Source organism: Procambarus clarkii, chromosome 44, assembly GCF_040958095.1.
Source record: "Procambarus clarkii isolate CNS0578487 chromosome 44, FALCON_Pclarkii_2.0, whole genome shotgun sequence".
In the NCBI taxonomy this organism is placed as follows: domain Eukaryota; kingdom Metazoa; phylum Arthropoda; class Malacostraca; order Decapoda; family Cambaridae; genus Procambarus; species Procambarus clarkii.
In genome coordinates this window covers 33,230,614-33,249,609 of record NC_091193.1, presented here as the reverse complement: position 1 = coordinate 33,249,609, position 18,996 = coordinate 33,230,614, and the positions used below count along the sequence as shown (strand labels likewise).

General features: G+C 46.8%; 1 protein-coding gene across 1 annotated transcript in view; it reads left to right on the top strand.

The window, feature by feature from the left end:
* Nucleotides 1–1,606: 1,606 nt before the first annotated feature.
* The window catches only part of LOC138349747 (ectonucleotide pyrophosphatase/phosphodiesterase family member 3-like), a 60,525-nt gene continuing 43,135 nt past the window's right edge, over nucleotides 1,607–18,996 (top strand). Inside the window, exons 1-3 of the mRNA XM_069300881.1 lie at nucleotides 1,607–1,897; nucleotides 7,726–8,163; nucleotides 16,298–16,502. Of these exons, the coding sequence (XP_069156982.1) occupies nucleotides 1,681–1,897; nucleotides 7,726–8,163; nucleotides 16,298–16,502 (860 nt within the window). The 5' untranslated portion in view covers nucleotides 1,607–1,680. The remainder of the gene's footprint in view (nucleotides 1,898–7,725; nucleotides 8,164–16,297; nucleotides 16,503–18,996) is intronic.

The following is an 18,996-nucleotide window of genomic DNA, read 5'->3' as shown; positions in this document are numbered from 1 at the left end:
AGTGCTTGGGGGGCTACTGGGGGCTGGGCTTCTAGGAAGGTAGGTAGGAGGGTCTGGGGTAGGGCCTGGGTAGGTAGGTCTGGAGTAGGAAGGGCATACTGGGTCTGAAGATTAGGGAGGGCATAGAGGGGTTGGGAGATAGCGTAAGGTTGGGAGACAGATAGAGGTTGAGAGGTTGGGAGGGGGAAGGATAGAGGGGGTGGGGGGGACCTCCCACCTCCCTCGCAAGGGTGGGGGGTCACATGGAAGGAGAGGGGATGAGGAGGGGTGAGGGCTGGGTAGGCTTTGGGTGTTGAGGGGATGAGGTCTGGGTGGGTTCTTGGGGTTGAGGGGATGAGGTCTGGATGGGTTTTGGGGGTTGAGGGGATGAGAGCTGGGTGGGTTTTGGGGGTTGAGGGGATGAGGGCTGGACGGGTTTTGGGGGCTGAGGTGATGAGGGGGTCCTTGGAATGTGGGATGAATTTGACTCCAGTGGGGTCAGAGGGGTCAAGGGATGTGCTGGGGAGATAAGCAGGGGCGGCTGATTTGGGGAAGGGGTGACCTGAGAAGCACGTGTGAGCTGGTTAGCATGGGGTGGTTTAGCACTGGGGTGTGTAGCTGCGCTCAAATGGGAAGAGTCGTACTGTTGTTTGCTTGCTCTGTGGGCAATCTGTTCCTCCTTCGTCATGAATTTGTCAATAAATACGTTGTAGTAATTTTCGCTACCTCTGAGTAGGTGTTTGTGATGCAGTATGTAATCCACTGCCTCTTCGTTAGTGAACTGTACCAGACAGGTCGTTTCCTGTTACAGTTGTATGGTCCAATGCGTCGGTGGACTTGCACCTCATTCCCTGCCATCTGGGCTCTCATGTCTCTCAAGATCCCCTGTAGTTCCAAATCCTCAATCTCCATCCTTTCCTGCCTCGATGGTGCCCTGGCTTCAAGTAATCCATGGATTATGATTGTCCTCTTTCTCAGTTCATGGTCATGCTGGTGGCCCTCTCCCTGGCTGACCCCCACCCCTCCTACACCCGCTACTCCACCTACTACTACTCCCCCTTCCCCTGCCAAGCTTCCCTTATTCCTGCCAAATTCATTAGTAAGCCTAGATATTTCTCCTTGCCATTCTACCCTGCTCTTCGTGATTTCCTCTTGAATATAATCCATAAACTCTTGTTTGAGTCTTTGAACCTCGCCCTGTATCTTATTAAAGACTTCACTTTTAATCCCCTGGATTAGATCACCTATCCAAACATCCCTCTTCTCTACAAATTTCCCAATCATCTTCTCCACAAACCTATCTTCTTCCTCAATCATAATACTGTTGGACCTAGACACCCTTCCTGACCTAGTCATTGCTATAATGCAACCTTACCCACAGGGGTTCCAAGTATCTTACCGTCCTGCTAACACAATAGGTGAGTGAATCTCCAAGCGTCGTCCCACGTGGTGGTAGAAGGTTGCTGCCGGGGTGAGGTCACGCCCTGTGTGTGTGTGTGTGTGTGTGTGTGTGTGTGTGTGTGTGTGAGTGTGTGTGTGAGTGTGTGTGTGAGTGTGTGTGTGAGTGTGTGTGTGAGTGTGTGAGTGTGAGTGAGTGTGTGAATACGGTACACTCACAGGAACTGAACTTTTAACTCGTTGCTTGCCTTCCTCCACCTTTCTAAGAAACATTATGTACTTTATTATCAATTGCAGCACGTGATGCCCCCTGTAGCAGAGGTGCCTGGGGAAGAGGAGCTGGGGCAGCGATGGTCAGGGGCCCAGTGCCAGGGGGACAACTTGGATACGGTGCCACTGATAGGGACACTAGAGGGGGCTCGAACCATGATGACAAGTGTTGTGTCGGAACACTTACCCTGGGGCGTCCCTCAGTCACATCACTCAACACTCCTGCTCCTACAGCCAGACTGTGTCACTGGTCAGTGTCTCCTGTTCTAATCTCTTTATGACGGTCTTACGTGCTCGGGGAGGAGAGGAACACGTGCTGGGGTTCAAGTGTGGGGCCTCACTCCCCCTGATCGTCCCTCACTTACCTGACACCTCAACTGTCCCCGGGACGTGAGTAGGTAAGGTGTGCCTGGGGCACCGTCCATAGACTTTACTGTGACCTGGAGAAATTCAGTTGCCGGACAGGTCCAGGGGTGCTGCATGTTGGGGCCCCGCTAGTGGGAGGTCTACATCAGACTGGGGTAGTAGGAAGCTCACCTGACCTTGCTGGAGTATTTGCTCCTTGACAGTCGTCTGCTACTGGGAGGGCGAGGGGCGTACCGTAAGGCTTGTGCACCCCCCTGCACCCTCAGTCAGTAACTTACCCCTGCACCCTGCAGACCCAGACAGTAACTTAACCCCTGCACCCTGCAGACCCAGTCAGTAACTTACCCCTGCACCCTGCACAGTTCAGAACTGTAATCCCTTGCAGTCTGTGTTTTCAAGAGATGAAGTTATGGTAACTGTCTGACCCTATCAACGCTCCCTGTGTCTTTGATAAGGTCAAGAGTCTCTTTAAGAGTCAGTTAGTTTGACTTTCTGAGGTTTTAAATGTCTCATTGTGGCTCCAAGATCAGGACCATGTTGGCCTAATTAAATATTTTTTTCGCAACAATAGCGTACACACGTCTAGTACTCCTGCCCAAACGAATATAAGGCTTAACCACACCGGGAAGCCGGTCGGCCGAGCGGACAGCACGCTGGACTTGTGATCCTGTGGTCCCGGGTTCGATCCCGGACGCCGGCGAGAAACAATGGGCAGAGTTTCTTTCACCCTATGCCCCTGTTACCTAGCAGTAAAATAGGTACCTGGGTGTTAGTCAGCTGTCACGGGCTGCTTCCTGGGGGTGGAGGCCTGGTCGAGGACCGGGCCGCGGGGACACTAAAGCCCCAAAATCATCTCAAGATAACCTCAAGATAACACCGTAAAGACCTAGGTCCACTTATTGTCGCAAACCTTAATATATTGATGGTGATCTGCATCACTGGTTCAAGTTCCAGTTCAGCTGCCACCCTCTAGATGACAGGTTCGTTGTGTTACTTTGTTAATCAGTCTTCTAACCTGAAGATTTTTCCTCCACTGGTTTAGAGTTAACGTGGCTGTTGGAAGAGTCGCTGCAGAGTCAGTTTGAACTCACATAGCTCGTACACTTCCTTCTATTTTGCAGTACTTAACCGCTGCTGAGATTTTCATTTTAGTTTTGGGTGATTGTGGAGGGAATTTCTCCGTCACACAGAGCAGAGTAGTTTAGTGTCACTTGTGTCGTGGGCCAATAGGCACCTCGTGCACCATTGCAAATGTTGCAAACGACTATTAGCAGGGTTCTGGATGGTTAAAGCATTGATACATTGAACACAGTTCTTAATATAAGAAACGATGTTTAAATCCGGCTTCACTTAACGTAACACTTTCGTTTGGTGGAGCCGCGGTTACAACAGGTTCTCTGGGGCGATAGTGCACGTTTCCCTCACTGCCGGGCTCAACTTCAAGTGTGGTTGCCGAGGATTAAGCTTCACTGACTAATCTATTTTAGATTTATCAGCTGAAGACTTTGCTGGTAATGGCTTATTTCTATTATGGGCTTTCATACGATTTACAGTCATCCCCAATACCTCAAAAATTTCTACTCGGCTTCTAATAGAAGGTTACTAGGTGGAGTGGTCCTGTGGCCAGATCTCCTTGTGTTGAAGGCGTACCACTTAATTGTTCTATAACTTGTATTAATTTGTCCAAAAAAATCTGATGCCTCCTCCTCAAATCTTGCCATTTGGGTAAAGAAGTTTTCTAATGTGTCTACATTGACTTTCTCCTTATTGAAACTTCGAACATGTTTATTAGCAGTTTCTGAAGCATGCTGTAACTTATTTTGTGCTGCCTGTATGTAGGTTTCAAGTAGTTTTGGAGTTGTTGATGAATTCTGAGGAAGTTGTTCACACTTCTTGAGTTGCTGGGTCCTATGACTCACGAGTGGTCTGTTGTACAGGGTGCTTGAAGGTGTTGTACAGGGTGCTTGAAGGTGTTGTACAGGGTGCTTGAAGGTGTTGTACAGGGTGCTTGAAGGTGTTGTACAGGGTGCTTGAAGGTGTTGTACAGGGTGCTTGAAGGTGTTGTACAGGGTGCTTGAAGGTGATGGTTTGTCTGATTTGTACGGTTTGTACAGCAGGTCAAAGTCCTGTAGTATGTGTATTATTTTGAGTGGTAATCAGTGCAACTGCTAGGAAATTGCGTCAAATTAGCTCCTCTTTATCACCCTTGTTGTAGCACAGTCACGCTCCATACCATTCAAAAGAGTAACATAAAACGTCTCTTCGTTTTGATGGACGGAATGATTCTCTGATTTTTTATGTCTTTGATACGCCACTGTTGCTCTTCCTGCCGTGGGTGTTTCTCGCGCGAGTGGGAAGGCGCACCTGGTTGTCCTCCCTGGGGAAAATAATTTATAGCTTTGATGACTGAGGCAGCTAAGGTTTTGTCTCTCCTTGCAGGGGTGGCTAGACATATGTTGCCAAACATTAGGAGGTTGTGCCATGCTTGGGTCGTTCCAGGAGAGTCGTTGACCTTTCTCAGGAGGGCGAATAATTTGGCTGTAGCATGGGGACGGGCTGCGTTGGTGATGTGTTATAAGGTTCCGGCCGATGTCGTTTTGATAGCTTCTAATAAATTAATCAATTGCAGGCGATGAGTCACAATAACGTGGCTGAAGTATGTTGACCAGACCACACACTAGAAGTTGAAGGGACGACGACGTTTCGGTCCGTCCTGGACCATTCTCAAGTCGATTGTCATATTCAATTGATCACAATCGACTTGAGAATGGTCCAGGACGGACCGAAACGTCGTCGTCCCTTCAACTTCTAGTGTGTGGTCTGGTCAACAAATTAATCAATTATCTGTGGAAATGAAACTCTGTGAGATGTTTTGCCTGACAGACGGTGTGGGATGTTGATTGGTGTTCTCACTGGGAGGGCGTCGACAACCCAAACACCTGGTTCCGTTGTGGTAACGATTGCGCTCATGACCGTTACTCAACCGGATACAGTATATATATATATATATATATATATATATATTGTGACGGTGTTCCCCCCCCCTCCCTTATATTTCTCCCACGCCTGCAGTAAGAGTCATGTCCACTTTACCCGAGCGTTCTCTACGTTGCAGGCATCAGTTTGGTATATGTGGGGGAAGGTAGTGTTCTCGGAGTGCCGAGAAATTTATAAAAAAAAGAGTATTTTGGGCTGTGGTTTAGGCCCTTTAGGAAGCCAATATGGCGCTGGCTCTTCTGTTTTCCCGCTAAAACTGTGTGACGTCAGTGACACCAGATTGGTTACCGACAGCAATGTGGCACAGGGAGCCAATGAAAACCTCCCGTGGCGAATGTGACGTCACGAAGGAAGGGGGGTCCGGTCAGAGCGCCACGGCGGCGCCATCAGTCTGACACGACACGTCAAGGAGGTTGGACGTGCGAAGATTGGTCCTGTCAGTTTGACAGTTGTTTCCCGCTCCCGTGGATTTTACGCGTCACCCGAAGTCTGCCAGTACTTTGTGAGGTCTTCCTTCGTTCATGTGCTGGACCAGAGAGGGAATCGACGGGATATTGAGCAACAAGTGCTCCAGGACAGGTACTGTGCAAGAAGAAGTGAAGTCTGTGCAGTGACGTATGCGACGTCTGAGGCAGTTCACCCTTTTGTGACGGCGTAGTGGCTGGACTGAGCCACCGGGAAGCAGTGGAAGAAGGAAACTATTTGGGAATCCGAACGACTGCAGCCGAGACGTAGGCGGGCAGCCGTAGCTGGGAGGAGAAGTTGACGGCCGGGAGACCGACTCCAACCCTACAAGAAGTCGAGGAGGAGCACGGACCTGCAGGGAAAAGGCACAGAGACGACGCGCTTACGGTGGGACGTTGATTGAGTTCCTGGAGGACACGTCAGCGTGTGTGTGGGGGCGTTCCCTACACGAGGCAGGAGCCAGGACCAGGAGCTACAACTCAACTCTCATCGGAGGATAGGTGGAAGTAGGTGATTCTAGTTTCCCTCCCAATTCCCCTTTAGTCAGCTATATTATTTAGCCTGAGTATTTTGTATGTCGTGAGCAAGCCTCACCTATGTCACAGTAAGGCACCAGTGTGCAGAGTGGTACTATAAAGAGTACTCATGATATTTATGATTATTATTGGTGTATGCAGGCACCCGGAGTAATTGATGAATTTACTGTGTTGAGAATGTCTTTCATGAGACTTTAATGTGATCATATAGTGAGAGAATATATATATATAATTATGCCAGTGTTGGGAGTTAGGGTATGTGCCCAGTAACTATGTTATTATCATTATATATGTCTATGCTCATGTATTGAATAATCATTCATGTGTGCAGTGATTAATTGTGTTATCGCCCATGGAAGGAATTACTGAGAACTCCAGTTATATATACTTCATAAGTTATCATTAAATGAAGGGCAGTGTGTAATACCATGACAGTGAATTATTGTCACATTTAATATAGAAATGTTTGATTGAGCCCAAGATCAGTGTAGCGAAGTATTTACGTGCTATTGTCGCAAATATTGTGTGTTCGAACTTCTAGTGATCTTTGAGAACTTAAAGAAATTGGCGCGTCACGCCAAGCAAACAGATAAAGTAACATTCGCGCGGGGGGTAGTCGCCCAGCTGATTTTGACATTGACGAGAGGGGGAGTGTTGCCAGCTTAGTGAGTTCATATTTTATGTGGGAACGAACGACTCCCGCCTGAAACAGCTGTTTGTTTTTTGATATAATCTTGTGATGTCTTTGAATGAGTTTTAAGTAAAATACAAAATATATTGGTGTTTATATCATCCCCTCCATATTTCTTGTGGCTATATAATACCTGAAAGCAGAGAGTGATAGAAGTAAATACCTGCCTGATATCAGATCTATTGAGTGTGTCCTTGCCACTGTTACCACAATTCAACAAAACCACTGACGTGTTACTGGACACCGAAAACACCAGTTGGCGACCTTGTGGTTAGTAGTAGAGCCCTATGACGGGGCGGGCATACAACAGTTAAGTGAACAAGTTGTGTTCCCACTCCTTCTCGATCAGAGGCCGGTTGGGATTGACTGGGATACTCTCCTGGCATACAGTGGCGCCGCGAGGATAGAGTGAAGACCCGCAGGGCTACGGTGAGTGACCTTGAGTATACTGTTGCTCACCCGAGTGAACCCCGACAATATATAATATATATATATATATATATATATATATATATATAACTTATATATATATATATATAGTACTTATATATATATATATATATATATATATAAGTACTCGACAAACTTGCTCACATTTGTTGAATTAGTAACTAATAACATAAGTGAAGGCCTATTAGCTGGTGTGCCAAACACTGGCTCCTCTCAGGCAATATACAAGCCACATGGAAGACGTAAGGTTGGCTAAGAAAATCCAAACAGATGGAATCACTAGCAAACAGCTTGAATGGATAAAGAAACCCCCTCTAAGAAAGAAGCAAATAATCATGAAAAACGGGGCTGAATACAACTGCAATACAGTTGTGAATGGGGTAGACAAAGAGGTCCAGGGTTGTCCCACGAAGGAGTGGACACAGTGCTCATATATCATAAGCTGCATAACAGTGTTTTCTTGTTGCATCATCACAAAGCTTATATTGCTCAGTTAGTTTATATAACTTTCCTTCGCATATTTTCGAATTTTCCATGATGTAGTTCATACTCAGGTTACTCTCTATATTTCAGCTTATTCCCCCGTGGTGAAGCTTCCTCTGTGGACCAGCTACACGGTGTCCAGTGATGCTGCCCCCTGGAGGAGTGACGTGAGGCTGGGGCCACAACACACCCCTGGTGCTGCTGCCCCCTGGAGGAGTGACGTGAGGCTGGGGCCACAACACACCCCTGGTGCTGCTGCCCCCTGGAGGAGTGACGTGAGGCTGGGGCCACAACACACCCCTGGTGCTGCTGCCCCCTGGAGGAGTGACGTGAGGCTGGGGCCACAACACACCCCTGGTGCTGCTGCCCCCTGGAGGAGTGACGTGAGGCTGGGGCCACAACACACCCCTGGTGCTGCTGCCCCCTGGAGGAGTGACGTGAGGCTGGGGCCACAACACACCCCCTCCTGCCCCAGCTATAACACTGTCCTCGCCTCCAATGTCTCCGCTCACCCGCTCTTCCCTCCTGGTATGTTGCTCTATTGAGCTTCTTTATTATGAATCCCTCCCGACACACACACAGATCACACTAACGTGATGCATCAAATGAAAAAATCCACAAGGGCCGTGACGAGGATTCGAACCTGCGTCCGGGAGCATCCCAGACACTGCCTTAATTGACTGAGCTACGACAGGGTTAAAAAGGTTGAAACCGAAGTTCTACTGAACTTACTGGATCCCGTAGTCTCTCCGAGGCACAAACCAGGCTTTTACACAACCCCCCCCCCCTGCACCCGAGCTATGTCAATAGGCCGTTCTCCCACTTCGCCTTTACATCATCACAGAGGGAGAACGGCCTATTGACATAGCTCGGGTGCAGGGGGGGGGACTGTGTAAAAGCCTGGTTTGTGCCTCGGAGAGGCTACAGGATCCAGTAAGTTCAGTAGAACTTCGGTTTCAACCTTTTTAACCCTGTCGTAGCTCAGTCAATTAAGGCAGTGTCTGGGATGCTCCCGGACGCAGGTTCGAATCCTCGTCACGGCCCTTGTGGATTTGTTCATTTGATCCCTCCCGATCCTGTGGGCGGGGGGAGGGGTGGTACACAGCCACAATGGGGGCTCACAAATTGGACCCCAAAATTCTTTAAACTAAGCAATTTATTTATCAGGTGGACTAGCTATAGTTTTGACTTGTGATCAGATAACAAAGACAGCTATATACTTAGTCGTGTCGTTAAGGTTTCGGTACGAGGTCACGAGGAAGCAAGCAAGAAACGTATAGGGATTGCAAGCTTACTCCCAGTACAACCGTTCAACAACAGACATTTAATAATGATTGTAATTTTTTTATTTAGCTCTTCACCTTTTCTACGATGAATAAAAGATGTTTCGTGTAAAATCCACAAACAGAGATTTTTTCACCAGACAACTTAATTAGCAACAGTTTATAAATGACTTTTTCTACAGCGACTCGCGACACATCCAAAGCTGTCAGAACATCTAATAATATTCAAAATTGTATGACATGTTCTTTCTGTGGTGACCTGCAGGAGATAGCATGACCCTATAGCTCTGATTTCTTCACCTCCAAGAAATTCCGGAATTAGAGACACTTTTTAGAGACAAGTGCAGAGGTGCATCTCGACCATCAGCCTCCAGATGGAGCCACGTACGCAACACTTGCACTCTCAATGTTACCTTCACTCGAGGTGCTAATGAGTTCTCTCTCAGAAGAAAGAGACGAGGAAGCAGGCCTGTTTGGCACGATCACGTTAGGTAATCTCAAAATAGATCTACTTTTTGTCATAATCTAGGAAGCTGCGGGTGTCCCAGAGGTGGATGGCTGCCCCAGACCAGAGGGAACACACGGTTCAATACCCAAGCCATGAAGAAGATTAAAGAAAAGAAAAATAATAGTGTGAGATCAAAAGTTGCTGATAATCTTTCAAGAAAAAAGTTTTATGAATTTTGGGATGAAATTAGTATACCAAAAGTTCATTCACAAGGGTAAGGAACGTCATGGACGGTTCCTCTGGGCCCCATATTATATGTAATGCATTCAAAGAGAAATGTTCAACGTTGTTTATCAGAGCTATACACCTGACGGATGAAATTGAAACTAATTTAACTTCAGCTGTATGTGACACCTGATTATACCCCTGCCTCTAATGCAACCCGTTCTCACAAATTTAATAAGTCAATATTGACTTATTAAATATGTGCATAGGTGACATACTTAACATAATAGTTTCCCTTGAAAAGCTTCATAGAAAACACCGACCTTACCTAACCTACTTAGTATGTTAAGATAAGCATCTTATTGCTTCGTAATTACAATTATTACCTAACCTATAATAGGTATAGGTTAAGTAATAATTGTAATTACGAAGCAATAAGATGCTTATCTTAAGATACTAACAAGGTTAGGTAAGGTCGGTGTTTTCTATGAATCTTTTTAAGGGTATCTATTATGTTTAGTATATCACCTATGCACGTAGTTAATAAGTCAATATTGACTTTACGAATTTGCGAGAACGGGTTGCTCTAATGTTAAATACCTGCAAGTGTAACCCCTTTAATGACTGAGAAAGTAGAAAGAAAGCTAAAAAAATGGGTGTTTAATATAGCCCCTTTAACATATAATCTGGCAACCTTAAACATGGAACACTGAAGCTATACGTTTATCTGACTATGTGTCCGTAAGACACATGATACATCGTCATCTGTAACACACGTGTTACAGATGATCTCTGCACGTGTTCCCATCACAGATCTGCCGAGCTTCTTCCTCTGATAACTTCAGAACTATTGTCATAAACACACTAGTAAACAGATGTTGTTGTTGTTAAAGATTCGCTACCTGGAACAAAAAGTTCCAAGTAGCACGGGCTATGGTGAGCCCGTAGATAGTTATATAGTAAACAGAGTATTTGACTGTAAACGCATTGGTTTTCAAGTTGTCTGGCTAGACACTTCTCGCATTCACTTATCATACACAAACTGGTTACTTAACAACACTTTTGAGCTTCGTAATGACGGAAACTGCTCACTATCAACTGCTCACAAGGTAGATCCCTTCTCTCTCTCTCTCCATTTGGATGCTTCCAAAGCTTTAGACAAAGTTGAACTTATAAACTTTTAGAGAAATACTTAACAAAATAGTATATCCTGCCATATATATTTCTTATTAGATATACAAATTAACTGTGAAATGAAGCAATGTCTCTTAAAATGTAGCCATAAAAATGGAGTCAAACAAATGTTCTTCCTACTTCAATTTTGTTCGCAATGAATCTTGATCCACAGTTAAATGAGTTAAAGAGCCCGTAGAGTTGGCAGTCGCATAGCAAGGGGAGCCGGTCGGCCGAGCGGACAGCACACTGGACTTGTGATCCTGTGGTCCTGGGTTCGATCCCAGGCGCCGGCGAGAAACAATGGGCAGAGTTTCTTTCACCCTATGCCCTTGTTACCTAGCAGTAAAATAGGTACCTGGGTGTTAGTCAGCTGTCACGGGTTGCTTCCTGGGGGTGGAGGCCTGGTCGAGGACCGGGCCGCGGGGACACTAAAAAAAAAAAAAGCCCCGAAATCATCTCCAGATAACCTTCAGATAGGCAGTCCCAAGGCCAGTGTTCTCTGCTATGCCGAGGATCTAGTTCCACTCAAACCCACCAAAGAAATTATGGAAAATTTCCTAGAAATATGCGAGGTATATTGCAGAATCTAACCAAAGTTTAACCTTTTTTTGCACCTTTTTTGCAGGCGTTTAACTTGCAGGATTCGTTTTATCTAAATCTCAGTCTAAAATTGCTATTCTGCGGAAGATTCCAGTGAAGTATTCTGAGAAGCATCTGGGATATATTATATCCTCAAGGGCCCACGTGTCAATTTTTCGTATGCAATTAGATACCTGAATGTCATAACATATGTCATCATTAGCGAACTTGGTTATCTTGATACCTGGTCCAAAGTCATTTTCAGTCAATATTCAAGTTTGTATGGATATGAACTATAGGACCAACGAATCTGACCTCTGTAAGCTTAGTTGTGAATGGTCTGGATATATCTTGGGTGTCCATGGGGCCTCGTAGCCTGGTGGATAGCGTGCAGGACTCGTAATTCTGTGGCGCGGGTTCGATTCCCGCACGAGGCAGAAACAAATGGGCAAAGTTTCTTTCACCCGAAATGCCCCAGTTACCTAGCAGTAAATAGGTACCTGGGAGTTAGTCAGCTGTCACGGGCTGCTTCCTGGGGGTGGAGGCCTAGTCGAGGACCGGGCCGCGGGGACACTAGAAAAAGCCCCGAAATCATCTCAAGATAACCTCAAGATAACCGTCCATGCCCACACTCACTACAATCTGCGTGGACTCATGTACACACACACACACTCTTGAGGAAATAATTATAACACGAATATCTTTTTGTCTGAAAAGAATCACCCTTCCAGTGAACTCAATCAACTCTTTTTTTCAGACATTAACTTATCACTGGCCACTCCTACTTTTCCAGAAATATGAGCCAAATTGTCAGGAAACACTAGTTAAGCATCGGTCTATATATATAATAGTGTAGCAGGTCTACTGAAGAGGACAGCACAATCCTCAGCACAGACAGCAGGGAGACTCCCAGCTGGATATTAGCAATTATGAAGGAACTACAGTCCCACACAGATGGATTACTGATGGGCATTCTAGTCCAAATGAAGGCAGATCGATGTTATATGAGCAATGTGTTTGTGATGATTTTGAGTCATGATTGACCCAGAGTGTGTTGATGTCTCCGTGGTGTAGTGGTAAGACACTCGCCTGGCGTTCCGCGAGCGCTATGTCATGGGTTCGTATCCTGGCCGGGGAGGATTTACTGGGCGCAATTCCTTAACTGTAGCCTCTGTTTAACGCAACAGTAAAATGTGTACTTGGATGAAAAAACGATTCTTCGCGGCAGGGGATCGTATTCCAGGGACCATAGGATTAAGGACTTGCCCGAAACGCTACGCGTACTAGTGGCTGTACAAGAATGTAACAACTTTTGTATATATCTCAAAAAAAAAAAAAATGTAGAGTTGTGAAGGCGTGCAGGTATCTACAACGTCAAGCAATGATTAGTGGACATTACTTTTACTGCTAAATGTCTCATTGTCCTAATTTTGTGATATAATCTGTGCCAATGTCAGTCTCAGCGCTCTAATGTTAAACCTGGCTTTATTTTAACCTAATGTTAAACCTGGCTTTATTTTAACCTCATGTTAAACCTGGCTTTATTTTAATCTCATGTTAAACCTGGCTTTATTTTAACCTCATGTTAAACCTGGCTTTATTTTAACCTCATGTTAAACCTGGCTTTATTTTAATCTCATGTTAAACCTGGCTTTATTATAACCTCATGTTAAACCTGGCTTTATTTTAACCTCATGTTAAACCTGGCTTTATTTTAATCTCATGTTAAACCTGGCTTTATTTTAACCTCATGTTAAACCTGGCTTTATTTTAACCTCATGTTAAACCTGGCTTTATTTTAATCTCATGTTAAACCTGGCTTTATTATAACCTCATGTTAAACCTGGCTTTATTTTAACCTCATGTTAAACCTGGCTTTATTTTAACCTCATGTTAAACCTCGCTTTATTTTAACAATATATCCTCTTGTAAAATGTTACTTACATTTCAATCACTTGATGTCTAAGATGTAAGTTTAGGCTGTTATTCCCGTGTTTAGTCCAGCCAGTAGTGACCGGTGTTACAGGTACAGTCCAGCCAGTAGTGACCGGTGCTACAGGTACAGTCCAGCCAGTAGTGACCGGTGTCAGGTGTTACAGGTACAGTCCAGCCAGTAGTGACCGGTGTTACAGGTACAGTCCAGCCAGTAGTGACCGGTGTCAGGTGTTACAGGTACAGTCCAGCCAGTAGTGACCGGTGTTACAGGTACAGTCCAGCCAGTAGTGACCGGTGTTACAGGTACAGTCCAGCCAGTAGTGACCAGTGTTAGTTGTTACAGGTACAGTCCAGCCAGTAGTGACCGGTGTTACAGGTACAGTCCAGCCAGTAGTGACCGGTGTTACAGGTACAGTCCAGCCAGTAGTGACCAGTGTTACAGGTACAGTCCAGCCAGTAGTGACCGGTGTTACAGGTACAGTCCAGCCAGTAGTGACCGGTGTTACAGGTACAGTCCAGCCGGTAGTGACCGGTGTTACAGGTACAGTCCAGCCAGTAGTGATCGGTGTTACAGGTACAGTCCAGCCAGTAGTGACCAGTGTTACAGGTACAGTCCAGCCAGTAGTGACCGGTGTTACAGGTACAGTCCAGCCAGTAGTGACCGGTGTTACAGGTACAGTCCAGCCGGTAGTGACCGGTGTTACAGGTACAGTCCAGCCAGTAGTGACCAGTGTTACAGGTACAGTCCAGCCAGTAGTGACCAGTGTTACAGGTACAGTCCAGCCAGTAGTGACCGGTGTTACAGGTACAGTCCAGCCAGTAGTGACCAGTGTTACAGGTACAGTCCAGCCAGTAGTGACCAGTGTTACAGGTACAGTCCAGCCAGTAGTGACCAGTGTTACAGGTACAGTCCAGCCAGTAGTGACCGGTGTTACAGGTACAGTCCAGCCAGTAGTGACCAGTGTTACAGGTACAGTCCAGCCGGTAGTGACCGGTGTTACAGGTACAGTCCAGCCAGTAGTGACCGGTGTTACAGGTACAGTCCAGCCGGTAGTGACCGGTGTTACAGGTACAGTCCAGCCAGTAGTGACCAGTGTTACAGGTACAGTCCAGCCAGTAGTGACCAGTGTTACAGGTACAGTCCAGCCAGTAGTGACCGGTGTTACAGGTACAGTCCAGCCAGTAGTGACCAGTGTCAGGTGTTACAGGTACAGTCCAGCCAGTAGTGACCGGTGTCAGGTGTTACAGGTACAGTCCAGCCAGTAGTGACCGGTGTCAGGTGTTACAGGTACAGTCCAGCCAGTAGTGACCGGTGTCAGGTGTTACAGGTACAGTCCAGCCAGTAGTGACCTGTGTCAGGTGTTACAGGTACAGTCCAGCCAGTAGTGACCGGTGTTAGTTGTTACAGGTACAGTCCAGCCAGTAGTGACCGGTGTCAGGTGTTACAGGTACAGTCCAGCCAGTAGTGACCAGTGTTACAGGTACAGTCCAGCCAGTAGTGACCAGTGTTACAGGTACAGTCCAGCCAGTAGTGACCAGTGTCAGGTGTTACAGGTACAGTCCAGCCAGTAGTGACCGGTGTTACAGGTACAGTCCAGCCAGTAGTGACCGGTGTTACAGGTACAGTCCAGCCAGTAGTGACCGGTGTTACAGGTACAGTCCAGCCAGTAGTGACCGGTGTCAGGTGTTACAGGTACAGTCCAGCCAGTAGTGATCGGTGTTACAGGTACAGTCCAGCCAGTAGTGACCGGTGTTACAGGTACAGTCCAGCCAGTAGTGACCGGTGTTAGTTGTTACAGGTACAGTCCAGCCAGTAGTGACCGGTGTTACAGGTACAGTCCAGCCAGTAGTGACCGGTGTTACAGGTACAGTCCAGCCAGTAGTGACCGGTGTCAGGTGTTACAGGTACAGTCCAGCCAGTAGTGACCGGTGTCAGGTGTTACAGGTACAGTCCAGCCAGTAGTGACCGGTGTCAGGTGTTACAGGTACAGTCCAGCCAGTAGTGACCTGTGTCAGGTGTTACAGGTACAGTCCAGCCAGTAGTGACCGGTGTTACAGGTACAGTCCAGCCAGTAGTGACCAGTGTCAGGTGTTACGGGTACAGTCCAGCCAGTAGTAACCGGTGTCAGGTGTTACAGGTACAGTCCAGCCAGTAGTGACCGGTGTTAGTTGTTACAGGTACAGTCCAGCCAGTAGTGACCGGTGTCAGGTGTTACAGATACAGTCCAGCCAGTAGTGACCGGTGTCAGGTGTTACAGGTACAGTCCAGCCAGTAGTGACCGGTGTCAGGTGTTACAGGTACAGTCCAGCCAGTAGTGACCGGTGTCAGGTGTTACAGGTACAGTCCAGCCAGTAGTGACCGGTGTCAGGTGTTACAGGTACAGTCCAGCCAGTAGTGACCGGTGTCAGGTGTTACAGGTACAGTCCAGCCAGTAGTGACCGGTGTCAGGTGTTACAGGTACAGTCCAGCCAGTAGTGACCGGTGTCAGGTGTTACAGGTACAGTCCAGCCAGTAGTGACCGGTGTCAGGTGTTACAGGTACAGTCCAGCCAGTAGTGACCGGTGTTACAGGTACAGTCCAGCCAGTAGTGACCGGTGTTACAGGTACAGTCCAGGTGCTGTGATCTGATTTTAACACATATATAATTAATTCCAATTAATTATTTTTCTTCTAAACCTTCCTAATCATAAATGTACCACCATTTATGAATACTTTAATAATACCTGTAGTATGAAAGTACTTTAATAATACCTGTAGTATGAAAGTACTTTAATAATACCTGTAGTATGAAAGTACTTTAATAATACCTGTAGTATGAAAGTACTTTAATAATACCTGTAGTATGAAAGTACTTTAATAATACCTGTAGTATGAAAGTACTTTAATAATACCTGTTGTATGAAAGTACTTTAAAAATACCTGTAGTATGAAAGTACTTTAATAATACCTGTTGTATGAAAGTACTTTAATAATACCTGTTGTAAGAAAGTACTTTAATACTACCTGTTTAAACAGAGTTCAGCAGCAGGAGAGAGTTTGGGGACTTACCTTACCTGATCAGTAATGCGCTGCCCTTCACCGCCCAATTAACGAAGCGGTGGCAGCAACTGCTGGAGTTGGTGAGGGAGTGGGCACTCCTCCACGGGCCGCTCAACCTCCTCAGCGGCTCCGTCTTCGACTACGACGCAGACACTATTGCTGATGATCTGGCTACAGTCAGGTAAAATATCTTTATAATCAGTGTTTCTTACCCAAATGCAGCTTTCTTTTTGCAATTAACGAAGAGATTCTTAGCGTTCACCACACTGACGGCTTTATCATACGAATTGTAAATATCGATATATTCAAGTTATTTAAGGGCCCATGATGTTACCTCACTGTAATGAGATGGAGTGATATTACCTCGCTGTAGTGAGATGGAGTGATATTACCTCGCTGTAGTGAGATGGAGTGATATTACCTCGCTGTAGTGAGATGGAGTGATATTGCCTCACTGTCACCTGTGCCACACCTGTGCAACAAGTGCACAGGTGTGGCATGGTCTACGTCTTGTGCATGTCTTCACCCTCCTCGCAGTAGAACATCCGGCTGGATCGAAGGCAGCGATACAACTGACCTAACTCACTCCAGCTTGGAGAGACCACATACTCCTCCAACTTCTCTCCGCCCCTTCTTCCGCCCCGGGTCATAGACATCAGGTTAAGTCTCGTCACTTGTCACATCTTAATCCCCACATCCTGTCCCCTCTCCTCTCCTTCACCATGGCGTTAATGGACTAACCATTCACAAATATCATATCATATGCCATGTCATACACAGTTAGGCAGGCTGGTAAATACCATAGTGTGTATAGATTTAGATAAATAAAATTACACGAAGTAGATAGAAAGAAATAAGAGAGAGAGAGACATAGACAGAACGACAGACAGACAGATAGAGACAGAGACAGACAGGCAGAGACAGACAGACATAGAGAGAGACTGAGTCAGACAGACAGAGCTAACCATCTTCTTCATTCTACCATAATGGGTGTAGATTTAGTTAAAACAACTCAGGCAGTATAACTTCAATATTAATTAATATCCACCATCCTAATAACAAACTTGGTTTATTCGTTGCATGTTAACTAAGACTGATGGGTGTATTACACACACACACACACACACACACACACACACACATTGTGTGGCCTCGTAGCCTGGTGGATAGCGCGCAGGACTCGTAATTCTGTGGCGTGGGTTCGATTCCCGCACGAGGCAGAAACAAATGGGCAAAGTTTCTTTCACCCTGAATGCCCCTGTTACCTAGCAGTAAATAGGTACCTGGGAGTTAGTCAGCTGTCACGGGCTGCTTCCTGGGGTGTGTGTGTGTGTGTGTGTGTGGGGTGTGAAAAAAAAATTAGTTAGTGTAGTTAGTAAACAGTTGATTGACAGTTGAGAGGCGGGCCGAAAGAGCAAAGCTCAACCCCCGCAAACACAACTAGGTGAATACACACACACACACACAGAAGACTGCCCTTTTTGCAGTGTCCTTTTTGCAACCCAGCGATCCCGAGAGTGGCGGAAGGGATGTCCCCGAAGGAACCAGAACAGCCACCAAAGTCAGATCCGATCCGACAGGTAGACCAGCACGATAAAGTTCAGACTCTCGCACAGCTGGCTGAAGTCCAGCTTTATCTCAGCCGGACCTGAGATAAAGAGGTCATCCAAAAGACTGGGCAAAAGACCCACTGTTCAAACAGGACAAGTCCAGAATAAATCGCAGATCCGCACCTTTCTGCTTCGGAACTGAAAACAGGCAGCAAACCCACCTGAGGGATGCCATAATTTCAACCACGCCCAAGTAAACCCACAAAAAAGATGATCAGACAGAGTGGAAGGGAAGTGGCCTGCCCTCCCAACCCCGGTCCCCACAGGCCGGAGGAAACTACCTGAAACGCCCACGAATCGTGGGACCAGGTGAGAGCAAACAGTGTGTGCCTCCCCCAGGAACCCCAAGCCCTGGCATGAACCTTCTGGGCAAGAACACCACAGCCCCCCCCCTCCCGGAGAAGTCAGCCCCCCCCAACAAGTCCAACATAGGCCAACAACTAGACAAAGCTGCCTGCAGAAAATACACCACCAAAGACTCGGCAAACAGCAACTGACAAAAAAGGGGGACGTATATCCAGGAACAAGGGCCCAAGCTGATTCCAAAAGGTGGACGAACACCGCCTGTCAGCACGGAAAGCGAGAAGCAAAGAACAGACACCGCCTCCTTGTATTCTTCAGAATCCGTGCATACAGCTTCAACAAGGCAGCCGACGCCAGAGCTGCCGAATCAAGCGCACTGGACACCGGCCCAGAACCCATCTCCCCGGCATCCTACTCGAGTCAGTCAGCAGACATCTCCAGCAGGGAAACAAAGAGCAAGACCGTAGCCAAAGATCGAGCCCACGGGCTTGCAAATCCTCAACTACCAGGGACACCAAATGGGAAGGAACTTGCACGAGAAGCTGCACCTGGCCGACATCACGAGCAAGGACGGAAGTGAACAAGCACGCATTGAGGTGCTGAAACTCGTCCCCCCAGGTAAACCTGAATAACCATAGTCAACTCCCACCATTTAAGTGTGTGGGTCTGACAGAATGAATACCAAGCCCCCAAAGAAAAGAAAGGGCAGTCTGCCTGCCAAGAAGACTCCGGCACCTCGTAACGCACCCAGTAAGGAAGAGA